Source organism: Eucalyptus grandis, chromosome 5 (assembly GCF_016545825.1).
Source record: "Eucalyptus grandis isolate ANBG69807.140 chromosome 5, ASM1654582v1, whole genome shotgun sequence".
Lineage (NCBI taxonomy): Eukaryota > Viridiplantae > Streptophyta > Magnoliopsida > Myrtales > Myrtaceae > Eucalyptus > Eucalyptus grandis.
This window is the reverse complement of record NC_052616.1, coordinates 32,398,743-32,415,780: the sequence shown is the minus strand read 5'-3', so window position 1 is coordinate 32,415,780 and position 17,038 is coordinate 32,398,743. Positions and strand designations below refer to the sequence as shown.

General features: G+C 38.2%; 2 protein-coding genes and 1 long non-coding RNA gene across 3 annotated transcripts; all 3 read right to left on the bottom strand.

Moving 5' to 3' along the window:
- Positions 1 to 9,409: 9,409 nt before the first annotated feature.
- On the bottom strand, positions 9,410 to 10,102 carry LOC120293835 (UDP-rhamnose/UDP-galactose transporter 6-like). Its single transcript, XM_039313604.1, has 2 exons — positions 9,965 to 10,102; positions 9,410 to 9,721 (listed from the first exon to the last, which is right to left on the bottom strand). The coding sequence occupies exons 1-2, from the start codon at positions 10,100 to 10,102 to the stop codon at positions 9,410 to 9,412; spliced, it is 450 nt and encodes a 149-aa protein (XP_039169538.1).
- A 1,046-nt stretch (positions 10,103 to 11,148) lies between these two features.
- Positions 11,149 to 12,333, bottom strand: LOC120293140. Its single transcript, XM_039311953.1, has 3 exons — positions 11,660 to 12,333; positions 11,310 to 11,563; positions 11,149 to 11,237 (listed from the first exon to the last, which is right to left on the bottom strand). Exons 1-2 carry the CDS (start codon positions 12,254 to 12,256, stop codon positions 11,312 to 11,314), a joined length of 849 nt encoding a protein of 282 aa, XP_039167887.1. The 5' UTR covers positions 12,257 to 12,333; the 3' UTR covers positions 11,149 to 11,237; positions 11,310 to 11,311.
- A 1,470-nt stretch (positions 12,334 to 13,803) lies between these two features.
- On the bottom strand, positions 13,804 to 15,340 carry LOC120293277. The gene is made up of 3 exons (XR_005551030.1): positions 15,231 to 15,340; positions 13,902 to 13,983; positions 13,804 to 13,821 (listed from the first exon to the last, which is right to left on the bottom strand). It is a non-coding gene; the product is annotated as an uncharacterized LOC120293277 (long non-coding RNA).
- Between the last annotated feature and the right edge of the window lie 1,698 nt (positions 15,341 to 17,038).

The window sequence follows — 17,038 nt, the reverse complement described above, 5'->3', positions numbered from 1 at the left end:
TTTTTATTGAGAAGAACTATCGAGATCAGGTTGTATGTGATGTGATTCCTATGGATGCATGCCACTTGTTATTGGGTAGATCATGGCAATTTGATATAAATGCTATGCATGATGGTCGAAAAAACACATACTCTTTTCATGAGGAACAAAAATGCATTACTCTTTTACCCTCAAATCCTTCTTTGATACATAATAATCAACCTGGGGAGGGAAACACTTGTAAGGAAAAAATGTTCTCGAGTGAGACACAGGTTGAGAGAGCCATTAGCAAATAAAAGAATGTACTTGCTTTGCTTGTGGTCGAGAAAAAGAGTGAGATAGTAGAGCGACCCATACATCCAAAAATGCATTGCTTGTTGAAAGAATTTGCAGATGTGTTATCGGAGGATTTACCACTTGGATTACCTCCCATAAGAGGTATTGAGCATCAAATTGATTTGATCCTCAGTACTCCACTACCAAACAAGCCAGCTTATTGATGCAATCCAGAGGAAACAAAGGAGTTGCAAAGACAAGTCGATGAACTTATCAACAAATGATACGTTCAAGAAAGCATGAAACCATCTTCTGTTCCAACTCTACTTGTACCTAAGAAGGATGGTACATACTGAATGTGTGTTGATAGCCGGGCCATCAACAACATCACCATTAAGTATAGGTACCTTATACCTAGACTTGATAATATGCTTGATGACTTATATGGTTCTTTTGTGTTTTCAAAGATAGATTTGCGGAGTTGATGAATAGAAGATGGCTTTCAAGACCAAGGGAGGCCTTTATGAGTGGTTGGTTATGCCATTCAGATTATCTGCTCCGAGTACCTTCATGAGACTTATGAATGAGGTTCTTCGTTCCTTTATTGGTCAATTTGTTGTTGTTTATTTCAACGATATTCTTGTTTATAACAAGAACGAGGAGGAGCATATCTCTCATTTAAAACAGGTCTTTAATGTCTTGAGAGAACAAAAACTATACGCTAAAATGGAGAAATGTGAGTTCTTCTCTCCAAGCATTGTGTTTTTTGGTTATGTGTTTCCAATGGTTTTTGTGATGGAATCTCTATTGATCAAGCCAAGGTGGAAGCTATGAAGACTTGCCGATTTCGAAGTCCATTTCTAATGTAAGAAGTTTTCATGGACTTGTTTCTTTCTATCGACGTTTTGTCAAAAACGTTAGTATCGTCATGGCTCCTATAACTTTGTGAGGACAAAGGCTGCTCAAAATGCCTTTGAGGTAATCAAGCAGAAACTTTGTGAGTCCCATATTCTTGCACTTCTTGATTTTGATAAAGTATTTGAAGTTGAGTGTGATTCAAGTGGAGTTGGTATTGGCCCTGTTCTTGTCCAAGCACAAAAACCATTGGCATATTTTATCGAGAAGTTAACCAATTCCAAGAGGAATTATTCAACTTATGACAAAGAGTTCTATGCCATTGTCCGAGCTCTTGATCATTTGAGTCATTATTTGAGGCCAAAGCAATTTGTCATTCATTATGATCATGAGGCGCTTAAGTTTATTAGCGGCCAACGCAAGCTTAATTCGAAATATGCAAAATGGGTAGAATTTCTTCAATAATTTTCTTTTGTCTCAAAATATAAACCTGGGCACACTAATGTTGTAGTAGATGCTTTATTGAGAAGATATTCTATGCTTGTTGTTCTAGACTCTAGGATTCTTGGATTTTAAATCAATGAAATAACTTTATTATGAAGATATGGAGTTCTCATCCATCATTAACAATTGCAAGCGGGAAGTTCAAGGTACATATTCTTTACACGATGGGTTTCTTTTTAAAGGAAATTGATTAGGTGTGCCAAAGAGTTCTTTTTGCGAATTGCTAATTCGAGAGGCGCGTGGTGGAGGATTGGTTGGTCATTTTAGTATTAACAAAACTCTTAAGGTTCTTCAAGAGCATTTCTATTGGCCAAAGATGACTGGAGATATGCATGCTATCATCTCAATGTGTGCAACTTGTCAAAGATCAAAAAACCATTTCCATTAAGGTTTGTATCTCCACTTCCAGTACCATTGCAGCCTTGTGAAGATGTTAGCATGGATTTCATTGTGGCTCTACCAAGAACTCAAAGACGAAAAGATGCTATGATGGTGGTTGTTGATTGGTTCTCTAAAATGGCTCATTTTGTACCATGTCACAAGACCAATGATGCATCTCATATTGTTGAATTATATTTCAAAGAGATTATTCGCATTCATGGAGTACCAAAGACCATTGTGTCGAATCGTGATTCCAAGTTCTTAAGTTACTTCTAGAAGACACTATGGAGAATGTCTGGTACAAGACTCTTATTTAGCATAGCTTGTCATCCACAAACCGATGGCCAAACGGAGGTAACAAATCGTACTCTAACCACTCTTCTTCGTGGTATGGTGAGTAAATCTTTGAAAGATTAGGATTTAAAGCTTGCGCATGTTGAATTTTCTTACAATCAATCACCAAGTTATACTACTGGTCGATCACCATTTGAAGTTGTGTATGAAATTAATCCTTTCACACCCATTGATTTAATTCCAATTCCATCTAACTCTCAAGTAAGCTTTGATGAAGAAGCTCCATGAGTAGATTCGATCCAAGATCGAAAAGGCCAATGAATCTTACAAGAAGAAAGTCAACATTGCAAGAAGACTCAATTTCAACCGGGCGATCTTGTATGGCTTCACTTGAGGAAGGAGAGATTTCAATTTCGACGAAAGAACAAGCTCATGCCCATAGCTGATGGTTCCTTTAAAGTTATTGAGTGATTACAAGATTGACCTTCCTGGAGAATTTGGAGTTTCGGCAACATTCAACGTGGGAGACCTTTCTCCTTACTTGGAGGATGAAAACTTTCTAGATTTGAGGACAATTCTCAAACAACCCGGGGATGATGATGTGGGAGCATCCAACATAGCTCCATCAACCAACTTAGAATCATCGATACTTATCCAAGCCAAGAAATAAATTGGGCATTATGTGCTTCGATTGATCATTTTGAATGAATAATGTCAATTACTTATTGATACTTTGTGGTATGTCGATAACTATCGATGGAAGGCTATTTTAAATGTCTTGCATGACCAATTGATGAAGTTTCATGAGCATTATTTTCTGGTCAAGGGAGGAGCACGAATTTTGGAAGGCTAAAGGTTCAAAAATACAAGTTTCCGTGCTAATAAATGCATTTCCTAAGTTCCTAGGTGTCTTTATTGTTATGTAGTTTTCAAGAGTCAAAGGTTTAAGTTTCTAGATCATCAAAGTCTGTTTTTTATATTTCCTAATCTAAAATCCTCTTATAAACAGGGAAAACTATCCAATATATGGACATATGAATTTGATGAATGAAAATTGTGAGAATTCCTCTACTTGAGTGAACTTCTTCGGAGAGTGGATAACTCCTTTTGGTCTATTTATTCTTAGAGCGTAGATCACTCCTTGGTGGTGAGCCAAGAAGCCATTTATCCTTAGCTGGTAGAATCTTTAGGCCTTGATGGTGAGTTTCTCCTATTCCGAAGTCCTTTATCTTTGGCTGGTGGAAGCTTTAGGCCTTAGTGGTGAAATTTGTAAATCTCGATCCTCTTCTTTGGTTGGTGGCGTGGCCTTTATACCTTGAAAGGAGACCGTTCTATCTTTTTTTTATTCCCTTTCGTTTCTTCACCGTATACACTACTCCATACACTTAACTAGAAAAATCCCAAAAGAAAAAAAAAATTGTTCTAGAACCACTCGCCCCATCATGCATTGGGAAGGCACCCCTTCTTATACTTAATGCCATCACATTATATCCATTAATCGAGTTTTCATCTGGTAGATGAGATCGTATTGCCAATCCTACCAACTATCGACACTAATGACAGGAGTGTTCTAGACTTTGGCTCAATTATCATATTGCCCACCCTTGGAATGTTTTGGAAGTCTTCTTGTTGGAAATTCTAACGATCGCAGGAGGTCGTCCTCGAGAAGGCACGACCTTTGGCTATAGAAAACTCTTGGCCGTGACACTAAGCTCTATGACTGCATAGAATTTACAAATAATAAAAAGTTGCCATAGAATTTAATTTCTACATTTTCTGATTGCACCAAAATTTGCGTAGATTCGCAATCATCCTTCCCTTAAAGAATTTCCTGCAATCAACTCATTTCCTTTTTGGTATCCATCAATTTGGATCCTTCCATGACGTTAGAGCAAAATATATAATCTCCAAATATTCTTTCTTAATTCATCATAATAGAGTACTCAAAGAAAGAATATTATGCACAATGATATTTTGAAAAATAAATTCTCACTTGGTCATAGCATGATAAAAATAGAGAGAATAAAATTCCTTGAGTATCTAAAAATATCTTGCATCATCACGTAAAACAGATTTTCACCTTGCAAAATATGATTAAATCTGAGAGTATAAAATTAGACCAAATAAATTATTTTGTTTTTAAGCATGATATCAAAAATGATCACACGTATCAAATTAAATTTGAATCACAAAAACAAATCATGCGATTCTTTCTTCAATAAAACAAAATATGATCATTATAAAATCTGAATCAATCAATGATATATCGAATTTCAAGCATAATGAGAATTATGTGCCCAAAAACATTCCTTACCAACTTCTTCTTTTCCTTTATTTCCTCATCGGATTCTGAGTCCGTGCTCGAGTTAGACTCGATTCGAGTTTGTGTCTAAGTCGACTCAGATTCTGAATGTGCCATCAAGCATAAATTTCCTTGCTCATCATCTTCTTTCATTGTTCTTTTCCGGCCATTCTGCTTGTATTTTCTTTCATCGAATTTCCTTCCTTTTCTACTCAGTTTTTGAATTTCTTGACTATAAAGGCAAGTTCTTCATCGTCCATGTCATTTTCTGAGTCTGTTTCATCAAAAATAGCATTAGATCTTAAAGCAATGGACTTCTTACCTTCGGGATCTTCATCGTTAAGTTGCTCCACTTCATAGGATTGAAGAGTGCCGATCAATTCATCAACGGTGAGTGGCATAATCCTTTGAGTCTCTCGGATTGAGGTCTTGACATGGTTCCAATCTTTTGAGAGACCTCGCAAGAGTTTGTTGACCTTCATTGGGGAACAAATTGATGACCTTGATATGCCAAACCGTTTACAATTTCTGTAAACGATTAAACATATCTCCAATCGACTCTCCTTGCTTCATCTTGAAGGATTCATATTTGCCGAGCAAGAAGTTTACTTTTGTCTCTCTTACACGATCGGTCCCTTCATATGTAACATGAAGTCTATCCCAAACTTCTTTTGCTGTTTCACATGAAGAGATTCTCTTATATTCAGCAAGAGACAAAGCGCAATATAAAGAATAAATAGCTTTTGCATCAAGCGCTTCTCTTTTGGACAACTCCGTCCGAGACATAAGAGCGGGGGGTTTGGTTTCTTTGTCTTTGCCATTCTTATTTGATGTAGACGCAGCAATGGAGTTGATTCCTCTTTCCACAACATCCCATTGTAAGAGATCTCTGGATCTTAAGAATGCTTTCATTTTGTTCTTCCATACGTCGTATTCCTTTCCATCAAAATATGGTGGCCTTGTGTTGCTTTGCCCTTCCATAAGTCCTGGTGCCAACATACTAGCCATAAAGAATCTTTAGCTCAAAAGTAAAAACACTTTTTATAAACCGAGCACTTGGCTCGACACCAATTGAGAGTGCTAGTATGAACAAAATAAAGGAGTTAGGGAAGAGAATAAGAACACAAGATTTATAGTGGTTCGGCTTAATCCAAGCCTACGTCCACTCTCCCACGCTAACAGCCTTCTTGGCTGGATTCCAATATGCAATCAACAAGAGATTACAACTGAGTGCAAACACTTAGTAGTAGATCACACTATCTCACTAAGTCACTCTTTTGGTATTTCTCTCACGATTACAAACGTTTAAGCTCTCAAGAGACAAGTATATAATTGAAAGTCGCTCAGACTTTGGAATTATAAATTCTACGCTCCGTCTCTTACTTGCTCATCGGTCCTTCATCTCCTTAAATACTTCTCCACTTCCAAACTAGCCATTGGACAGCATCCCGGAGAATCGTCTTCCAATATACCCATTGGACAGCTCTGTATCTAGAAGATTTGGTAGCCGTTGAGTGACAAAGGTAGAATCCCAAATTGATTCTAATCGCCCATACAAACGAAATCTTGGTTTCCATAAGTAAAGCTTCTTCGTATAGAAAGATCTTGTCTTCAACATCCAATTGTCAATCAAATAGATTGAGTCAATCAAATCAATCTTGATGTGGAATCCAAACCAGATCACTAGCCATTATATGATTGGGCTTGAGTTACGTTGGTCGAATTCTGGATGTAAAGTCTGAGAGCAATAGAGAGTCTCAGACTTTACAACTGGTCTCGAACATATACGCTTCTTAACTTGATTTAGCTTTAAGGTCTCGCACCAAGTTCGGCTTCAAAGATAGAGTTTGTCTTCCGGTTCATTATTCACGTTCAGTCTGGAATTAGTCATAATGAGCAGACTTCTGATGTAGAATAGACTTTGACACGGCAGTCTGGCAGTCTTCAAACTTTGACACGGCAGTCTTCAGACTTTGACACAGAAGTCTGGAAATCTTCAGAATATACTTTGGACATATGTTACGTTCAGTCTTCTGGCCGTCTTCTGACTTTGATAATATCCTTTACATGTTCTATCATCTGCATGGTCTATTACTCAACCATCAAACATATTAGTAGCCTTTGATTTATTTTGTCATCTTCGAAACATCATAAGGGATTTCCCTAACAAGTTCTCATCATTGGGTTCTATGTAGTTCATGGTAAACTTTGGAGTAGTTGTGATTTTCTATTGTGAACTGTTTGGTTGCACCATATATTTGCTTTGAGCAGTTTAGCTAGTATGGACTGGTATTCAAATCATTGCAGATGTGATAGGCAGTCAAATTAGAATCTACCTGCAATAGCATGGTATAATGCCCGTGGAGCTCTAGTTGTGGCGTACATATGAGTTTTACATTTCAATTTTGCTCGTGGAAGTTTGGTACCCTGACTATGAAAATGCCTCATGGCTTCATATCTTTTGTACCCATATTGGATGATATCGAGTGAATCAGGCACATGAATCGATCTTTACTCATAATTTCAAGTTTATTAAATTGTTGTTTCATCCATGCCGAGTAGGTCCGCAAAGCATTTTTGTAGGATGTTATTATCTGTGCGGTCAATGCATGTCTAGTCCATCTTGGCTTAAAAATCAGCAAAGTCAACCTTTTGTTTGAAGCATCGGTGATTCTCAAGCCTTTGGCGTCTTAACAAATTTAACTTAATAACGTTTCTTCTTTTTGTCTTTGTGAAAGTTTCGTTTTTGTCTTAACACTGGATCTAAACATATCAACTCGATTAATCCTCACCAATGCACATATTATCCCATCATGTGCACTGGTTAAAAGAAAGGGGGTCGGGATCCACTTTATATGAGTCGAGAAGTTCTTCAGACTTCATGCTTTTAGATTTATGTTCTGTGGTTCATACATACAAGTAGCTTTCTCTAAATGATGCTCAGTAGAGTAATGTGCTTCATTGCAGGGAAAGATGGAGAAGTCGAGCATCGGAGTTTTCTCCATGTGCCTCCAGTTGTATCCTGGAAGATATGAGGTAGGTCTTCTCTCAATTTAGTCTAAGGCGGTCTAAAATTACAAGCAATTGCTGTCTCTGGATGAGCTTCATAACCTCCGTGGTCTTCCCCCGATGCGAGATAAAGTTCATAGTCGATGGAACATGGAGGATCGATCCATTGCGGCCAATTGTTCATAACAATGGATATGAGAATAACTTGCTCATTATCACAAAGCCATCCGAAAAGAGAGCGACACAAACATTTACACGAGAAGATTCGTTGTCTTATAACCGATGGAGGATGATTACATAGATCCTTCTACCCTTTTTCTTTTACACAATTGTAAACTTATGCCAGGCTTTTGATATGTATATACCACATTGATTGGCGTCTTTTCAACAAATTTTAGGCCTTTGAATCAATGGGGCACATTCACCAACTACTTTGAAACTTAGACCATAACTAACAATGTCATGGATTCCATACAGCTTGCAAGTAAATTGGACATGTATTCTGTCATTTTTATGGGATGTGATAGTATATCAGTGTTGCCATCAAAATCGGCTGTCACTCGAGCATATGAAACTTCGGGGATCAATAGATGAATGTTAAGTACCCAACTTGCATATAATTGTCGCCATCTAAAGTGGACTTGCAAAGGTCTGAACTACTTTAATGCTAGACGATAATACTTCAAATCGTGGGGGGAAAGGACACTGGTTATTTGGGCGTTTTGCGGTGACGAGGGGCTTTATCTTCTTTATCCTCTTACATTCCTTCCGTGGAAGCCATTGAGATGTTCAATTTTGATAACAATCGACAAGTCCAAGATTCGCATTCAGTCTTTTTTGGTTTTTGGTTGTACATTACTAGCCTCCACCTTTGAATCTTTCATTGACAGCCACGAAGGCGTGGACGTTGATCTATCTCGGCATCCCCTGTCTCGTTTACTCGATATTTGCTTGGTCCACCAGATTGTCCTGTTGAGGTAATGTTATGTGTATATTAGAATCTTCAACCCTTATCATGCCACATGAACTGACTAGGGGACACATTCACCTTCCTTTGCTCATCGCACATTTTGCTCATTGCATGTTTTTGTTTCACTGTCATTCTCGGATTAGCAGACGAGAGAAAGAGGCTATTCTCTATTTTAGCCTCTGCTTTCTGAATCTTCGTCTCGGATGTTGGGTGATCGATCCCAACTCCTCGATGACCAATCGAATAGGAAAAAAAAAAAAAAAAAAGAAATAAATCTTGTCTGTTAATTGTAAAGCTTTACCATTTTGTGTGTTACAGCAATTTTACATAAGAGTTGTGGGAAAAATGGAAACGCCACCATCCGTTATGGGCCATCCCCTCAAACAGACCATGGAGCTGCTGCTACAGCAATTTTACATAGAGATAGATGACCTCTCAATAAAAAGTCACTTCACCTAAGTAGGAACCCTAAATGACTGGGACTGAAAGCTGCAGCATGCATGAAGTGTTGCCTTTAAGCCAAAGAACAGAGAATAGCCTGGACAAGCTTGCTCCACAAAGAAGAATGAAGAAACCAAACCTTTTTATAATTATGAAATGAGCAACAATTTAATTACTATATTTATATGATCAAGCAGGGAAAATTTTTGCAGCACAGCTAAACCTATTCAGCAAGATCTGTTCCCTTGGAGCTGCTTGGGGACAACAAAGAATAACTCAATGAGGAAAAACAATGGAGAAGAAAAGGAACACCGGTTTTCTAATCTCAGATGATAAGTTGGAATCAGCTATCTTGTATGTTTGCTCAGTGGCAATCACTAATATTCAAACTTTCCCATCTATTTCGGTGGACTTCGACAAACTACCATGTTTATGTTGTTCGCTGGTAGGAAGTGAATGGCTTGCGCTCCTTCCCCAGGCTTAGATGACGCATTGCCATACCAGATCATTCCAACTACAGCTATGATCATGCCGATGACTACTTGGAGATTGAGACCCTCCTTCCCAAAGAAGAGGAAGCCCATGATCAAGACAAGGATAGTCTTCATATGGCCAATTACTTGGAAAGAAAACAGTAAATCTACCGATGCAGATGAACCTGGTGAGATTAGTCCCCACAAAGCAATGGTGCGGGATAGAATAATAAACATCTGCAAAATCCAACAAGAAAAGCAAGAGTTGAGTAACTGCTCTTCGTGATTAGAACTAATTGAGAAGCTTTAATAGAGTAACTGCCCATTCTTATGGTATCATTCAACACAACCTCCAGTCTTTATGTTTCCCTCTTATGAAACATCAATTTTCTGTGGCTAGAAACTCAAAGATGAAGCAAAATCAAAGAAGCAATATCAAAATCCCATATATTAAGTGTATGATATCCACGACATCCATACCTGGTCATGAAAGTTATCTGGTCCCCGGTAAATAAAGCGTAAGGAGGCCAACATCGGTTTCTGAACTCCAACAAGAACAACAACAAATGTAGGAAGGTGCATGTGGTTCATCAACAGGTCAAATATAGGCAAGCACATTCCTAGAATGTCCAATAAATCAGGTTAAACACCGTCGAATATACCTCAACAAAGTGCTAGCCTCATCTACGAATCTAACTGGAGCAAGGAAATTGTACATTACATATATTACTTGTAGCACAAGATTCAGAGAGCAGAGGCTCGGTCCATTGCAATGCAGACAACTAAAATGTTACTTTAAAGGCTATGAATATGTAGGCATACCACAGCAATTGGGGTTTAGTCATAAGCGTCAACTCTCTTGCTTGTCATCCAATAGTCCGAAATGGGCCTACCAAGAGCAACAACCAGCCACGGGGCAGGAGCGGTATGTCCCAGCAAGTTGAATTGAAGTTGGTTGATGATATTAATGAGTAAGTGTCAAAAAGTCAAGACTGAAATTAACAAGACTGATGCTAACATCTGCAAATACAACTATCTGTACATGGTCAAGCCTGCGCAAATTGTGTAAGGAAGAAAAATGCTAAAACCGAATCTGTTTCCCTTGTCTTATCAGTCAAAATTGCATTGTCGTTGTGGAAATTTCCCTCCTCATCCTGCCATAGTGCCTACATTTCCAGAATTTGAGACGCTTATCATTCCACACCATATGCACACTTATTCAAGCATGCCGAGATGTAAATTACAAATCACATCACTCCTGATCAGCTCAACCAGTTTGCACTCAATGCGAAGAATATTCATAAGCTAGAAACTGGTTCAACAAGATTCAAATCAACCTCTCCTTTGAAGATGTAAACTACAAAAACTAAGTTTGCAAAATCCAAATGTTCCAAACTCACTTTTGTCAAGCTTTCGAACCAGCTGAAACACATAGTGCATAGCAAAAATATCGCAAATACAAAAGGACATTGCCAAATCCCCAAACACAATGCATAGCCAAATTAACCTATAGACAACATCAAACTAGCACTTTTTAGTCTACAACTCAACATCAAGTAGTAGGCACTACACAAGCATTTCAAGGTCCACAATTGCATCTTTAACCACCAATTCCAAATTCTTGAGTGCATGGAGGTTCCGAGACATCAATGGAAGATTGGCCAAGTGAAACTTCAATGACATTCCTTGCTCTTGTCTGCCTCTTGGAAATAGATGGACCTCCAATGTCAATAACTCTATCACTACCAGGCATCTACAAGAAAAAAAAAACAAATGAACTCACTTTTCTTTTCGATATATATATAAAACTTTAGATAGAGATTACCCTTAAATAAGAATTCCCAGTAGCTTCGGATATGAAAAGTCCATAACCTTGTTGAGCCTAAAGAAACAAAATGAGCATAAAACATTAATGACAATATACACATGATATGAAAGTAAAATTATGCTTGATAAAGCACTAGCTTGTGCTCTCTCCTTCCTGATGATAGTGGAGTCCCTATTAGATGGTCTATTGGCCTGTGAACTAGCCTGCGCACCACTAGCTTCATCAACTTTCTTTGGTCTTCCTCTTTTTGCCTATGTGGAAAAACACAAGAAATATCAATGTTATCATTCATAACAACCCAACAAAAATCTTAATTAACAATTACAAAATTGTCCAATAAGACATACTTTGGGTGGCCTTGATGTCATAGGATTCTTGCATGTCTTCTTGTTATGCCCATATTGAAGGCAATTTGAACATTGCATTTGAATTCCAACTTTCGTCAACTTCTTACCATCACTACTTCGCTCATCATTATCCTTGATTCTATTTTTCTTCTCTCTACCCCTTTTCCTTCTGTAAGGTGGGGGTTTGATTGGCTCACCACCAACTTTGGGCCACATTATTTCCCCATTCATGACCGGGAAGGGAAATTTATAACAATTTTCATAAGCATCTTTCTTAAAGCAATCATCAACATAATCATTGATCTCTAACTTCATAAAAGCAATGCAACATATGGCATGTCTACATGGTATTCTAGAGATATCCCATTCCCTACAAGCACAAGTCTTTCTAGCCAAGTCAACCACAAATCTATTGCCATCCCCTTCAACCTCAAATTTATTCCCCAAAGATGCTCTAGCAAAACAATACCTAGACTCCAGTTTAGTTTTCTCCAACTTCATTCTAATTCTTTGGCAAATTGGATCCATTCGATCAACCATTAATTGGCTTCTCTCTGTCATCCTTTCCATCAACATGGCTCGTATTTCTTCAAGCATCTCAAGAATGGGTTTTGCTCTCGGTATGCAAATGTATCCGTTAAAAGTCTCACTTAAATTATTTTCAACTGCATCACACTTAGTACTGTCCTAATGAAAGCCCCGCGTAGAAGTGCTTAGGGTCTTGTCTCATGAAGTCTTCATAACCTTTAGGGCACTCCATCTTCAAATCTGCCATTACCAGGTCAAAATCAGCTTCAAAAGTACACCTCACGGCCCTCCAGAAGAGATTCTTCAAAGCATCCCCTTTATGCTGTTTTTTCCAATTAGCATATATATGTCTTGCACAATTTCGATGTTCGTTTGTGGCGATAGCCATGAAACTGCATTCATTAATCCCTGCAACCAAAATCAACCAATGAAAAAGAAATATGTCATAGCAATGATTGTACTAGTGTAGTGTAATGGTAATAAAATAAAAAAGTGAGATGTCACCTTTTTGCTTATCACTAATAAAAGTCCAACCTTCACTCCGTGCCCACATTCAAGTCAATAAATAACCGAGTGAGAAACCAAGTCCATGATGCCTCGGACTCAACTTCCACAATTGCCCAAGCTATTGGAAACATTTGATTGTCTCCATCTCGTCCAATAGCACATAATAACATACCTCTCAATCCAGTCTTAAGGAAGCACCCATCCAAGCCTATGACACGCCTACATCCTGCTAAAAACCCATTTTTCAACTCATCAAAGCCTACATAAAACCTCTCAAATACTTTGGTTGCTGGGTTGACCTCCATCATGAATGTTCCATTTTGCTAACTCTCTTGAGCTCCTCCAAATAAGATCTTAGCATATCATATTGCTTTCCTATAGGCCCTCTTATATGACTAAGGGCTGTCCATATGGCTCTATAGCATTTTTTTTTTTGTTAAGGATCGTGGCAAACCTTTCTCTTGCATCCGTTTGCATTTCAAAGAGCTGAATAAGTGAGTCTGGCTCTAATCTTAGGCATGTACTCGAGCAAGCCATGTAGAAGTGGCTTGCCTGTTTGTGAGGCTTCTATTGCGGCTATGCAGACTTCCAACTCTCTTTATTACAAAAGTTTTCTCAGCTTGAACCCAACTACCATACAACCTCCAACCACAGCCACTTGCACACTTTGCTTCCATTCTTTTCTTTTGACTCCTTGGCCAAAAATGTTAAATCCATTAATCACAGCATATTTTCGCACAGCATTCTTGAACTGTTCATGAGATTCAAATCTCATGCCTAGACTAAACATATTCTCATTATGGTCACACATAGGATCATACCTATTAACCATTTGTCCAATTGTGCTATTAGTTTCTTCAAAATCATCAATATCGAGACCACTTAGAAGTTCATCATCCAATATTGCATCTTCATCATCATCCCCCCTATCGTGTGGAACAGCACCAACCTCCTCCTCCATTCTTATATCGATGGAACCTTCAGGTAAGTCTCTACTATCATCCACCTCCTCTATTATTGCTTCCTAAATTCTTTCCTCATCTCCCTTGTATTGATCTCTTCATCATCGGATATATATAGTTCATTATCACATAAGTCTAATGAACCTCGTCATCGTCACTTTCATTCTGTGTAAAAACACAAAGTCATACGCTGGAAACTAAAAACAATATTCAAACGTAAAGGGTGAACAATTGAATGAACTCACCATTACTTCTTATTCAACTTGCAACACTTCAATTCTCCACAAGTAAAACGACAATCAACCTAGAATCCCAACAAGCCCAATCCTATAAAACAGAGGTAGAGCAAAAAATTAGACATTTAAAGTTCAATGTCGGACTTATCATGCTAATCAAATTCCTAGTAAGACAGCAATAACTCTACTATTTGTAAGGCATAATAAAAAGTGACGACACACTTCACATTGTGAAGAAGCATTTCACACAACAATAGCTTATTGATCGAAGCTCTAAAGAAAAGAATAAGTTCGCTCCCAATATCTAAACACATGACAACCCATTTGAAATACATAACTATTTGAACTAATCCAAAATGATAAAATAGGAGTAAGGGAATTTGAGCTTCCCAAAAAAATATGATCGTAGACATGACAATGAATGAAGAGTTGATTGCAGCCAGGCTACTCTGTTTACAAAGTGAATTGTATACTGTTTATGGGACATTTTGTGCTTAGGATTTGTACCACGAGCTCTTAGGCATTTTGTTCCTTTTAAATCTTCCATAAGATGAATGTGGTGAAGTGCAAAAGGCCAGGTTTAAGCTGGACCAAGATCCTATGGAATTAGCAAATAGACCAAAGAAAGTGGGCAAATCAAATTTTATACTATATTTATGGCTAAAAATATTAGCTGCAGCATTTCCTGTTTCTTTTTTTGCACATTGCAGATAACTATAAATAACCAGCATGATGTTAGGGGAAAGTGTACTATCATGTAACATGTAACTTATATTGGTGAAGCGATACTTGCAAAGTACCAAACTTCCCTCGTTTCACAATCTGCTTTGTAAGTCTCATTTTTGACAATTTACATGCATAGTTTGACAGTTCTAATAAAACACCCAAGCTGTCCAATTAAGCATAATAAATTCCTGTGTGGCTCAGATTGATTGTCTTGATCTACGAACTAATTAGAAAAATCATGATGTACTAAATGCCCAAGTGTCCTTCCCGATACTTTTAAATGTTTACGAGGCAATTCTCCTAGAAAACTTAAGTGTCTAGTGGTTTTGTCAATCGAGTCATTATCCTAACAAAATGTTCCACTTCTCCTGGAAATGCCTCAGTAAAATATTTTTAAACATGACATAAAATTTGCATATAAGTTCAATAATTAGCTCATAGATGATGTTTGCCTACTCTGATTTAGTAACTTTCATTCATATCTTCATAAAGAATTTTCGATTTTTATAACTCTAGTAGCTAAATTGCTCAAAGCAAATATATCACAATAGAAAATCACAACTACTCCAAAGTTTACCATGAACTACATAGATCCCAATGATGAGAACTAACCTGGGTGGCTCAACCATCAAATGACCCAGCTAAAAGCACCTCCGTGGCTGAATTTGGCCAAACTACGCAAGCCGTCCGAAGAAGTCGTAGAGCTCTACAAGCATTATCAATCCTCCTCTCGCTTCTCTTCCCCACAAACACGACACTTCACCTTAGCACGCTGCACTTTTACACTTCCATTAGGATGGACAAGTCTTGTTTTTCCAAATTTTATCACCCATTCTTCATATGCCCCGTAGACAACAAGACAAATTACCCGACAGGCGTGAAAGTATCAACAAAGTCCAAGACTCCCAAGTCATGACATATCCACCTATGGCCATGATCAAATTCATTCCAAGCCATAAGATTCTAAAGACCTAGCAAATTCACAAGTTCATTAAGCCTAGAAAATTTCAAGTTCAGTTCCTGTGAGGTAGATCACTTCTAGACAAACCATCAAGCACATGGTGACCGTAATTTAATATGTCCAATAGCAAAGAGTTGAATGCCTTCAACGCTCTCAACGCTCCGTCGACTTCAACCCTAAGCAAGCACAGATCCTTCGAGCCTAAAATTTTCGAGGGAGACGATGTCTCCGAGCGAACGCGTGTGAATATGTGAGAGTGACAGCCGTGTGAGAGAATGAGCGAGCAAGTCAGGGCACGAGATCTTCCAACGGATTGAAGATTGCCCGCGCACTTATTCGCTGAAGAAAGGAAACCGTAGACAGAAGGAGGAGGAGGAGGAGGAGAAGAAGAAGAAGAATACATTTTGATGCTCTGTCCTTCGACCTTGAGGAAGCATAAATCCTTCGAGGTCAAAACTTCCGACGGAAAGGACGTCTTCGAGCGATCGAACGTGTGTATGTACAAGAGCGAGTGTCTCCATGTGAGAGAATGACCGAGCAAGCTAGTGCGCGAGATCTTCCAACGGATTGAAGACTCTCGCACCCGAACTCACCGACGAAATGAAACCCTAGAAATTTTTTTCCCCAAACTCATGAGCCGTGCGTTCAGAGAAGAAGAGAAAGAAGAGAAAGCCCAGAACAATTTTTCCTTGTTAGATATCGACGTGGAAATGCCTGTGTCGGATGACCGTGAAGGAGAGTTAACTGCAGGCCGATTTGGGACACGAATAAAAGTTGGTGCTTTTTTTTTGAGACAAAATAAAGTTCGGGCCAGATTTGTCCCAAACCCTAAAGTTTGTGCTTTTTTATGGAATTGGCCCTATTAACTTACATTCATAATTGACATTTTAATTGAAAACTGGGAATGGCATGTCTGGACAAAGTAACTAGTTTAGTAGGTGTTACAACTTGATCACCAAGCATATAATTAAAAAAAAAATTTGCCAAAGTGGTTTAGCTCAAATGATAAGTTTGAATGTCATTACTAGTAGCCCTATTTGGTAGGAGATTTGTAAATCCATGATATGTAAATCCACTATGAGACCTTCTAGGCCTATGGTATGCCCTGGCCTTGGCATGGGGTAATCTCCCCTTCTCCTAAACCTTTTCATACAAAAAAGAATTTGTAAATTGCTAGATAATATTCCCAAAAATAAGATAATAAGGGCGTGCATGGTAACACTCCAAAAAAGTGTTTCTGGAACACTTCTGTACGGATTTTGTTCCCGGGAACAAAAAAAGAACAGAAACGCGTTTGGTTGCGTTTCTGTTCTTTTTTTGTTTTTTTGTTTCCGGAACGAAATAGGAACAAAAAAAAAAAACAACAAATTGTTGTTTCTTGTTCCATAAACAAAAATGAAGAAACACTTATGTACGGATTTTTCTATTCTCTTCTCTCTCTTCTTCTTCTCTTTCTTCT

Bases quoted from the DNA above. Each gene is read 5' to 3' on its own strand.
- LOC120293835 (XM_039313604.1), bottom strand. From the start codon at position 10,102: ATGTGCTTGCCTATATTTGACCTGTTGATGAACCACATGCACCTTCCT. The intron at 9,722-9,964 runs GTATGGATGTCG...TGGATTTTGCAG, and splicing joins CAGATAACTTTCATGACCAG to ATGTTTATTATTCTATCCCG.
- LOC120293140 (XM_039311953.1), bottom strand. From the start codon at position 12,256: ATGCTTGAAGAAATACGAGCCATGTTGATGGAAAGGATGACAGAGAGA. The intron at 11,564-11,659 runs GTATGTCTTATT...TTTTCCACATAG, and splicing joins TGACATCAAGGCCACCCAAA to GCAAAAAGAGGAAGACCAAA.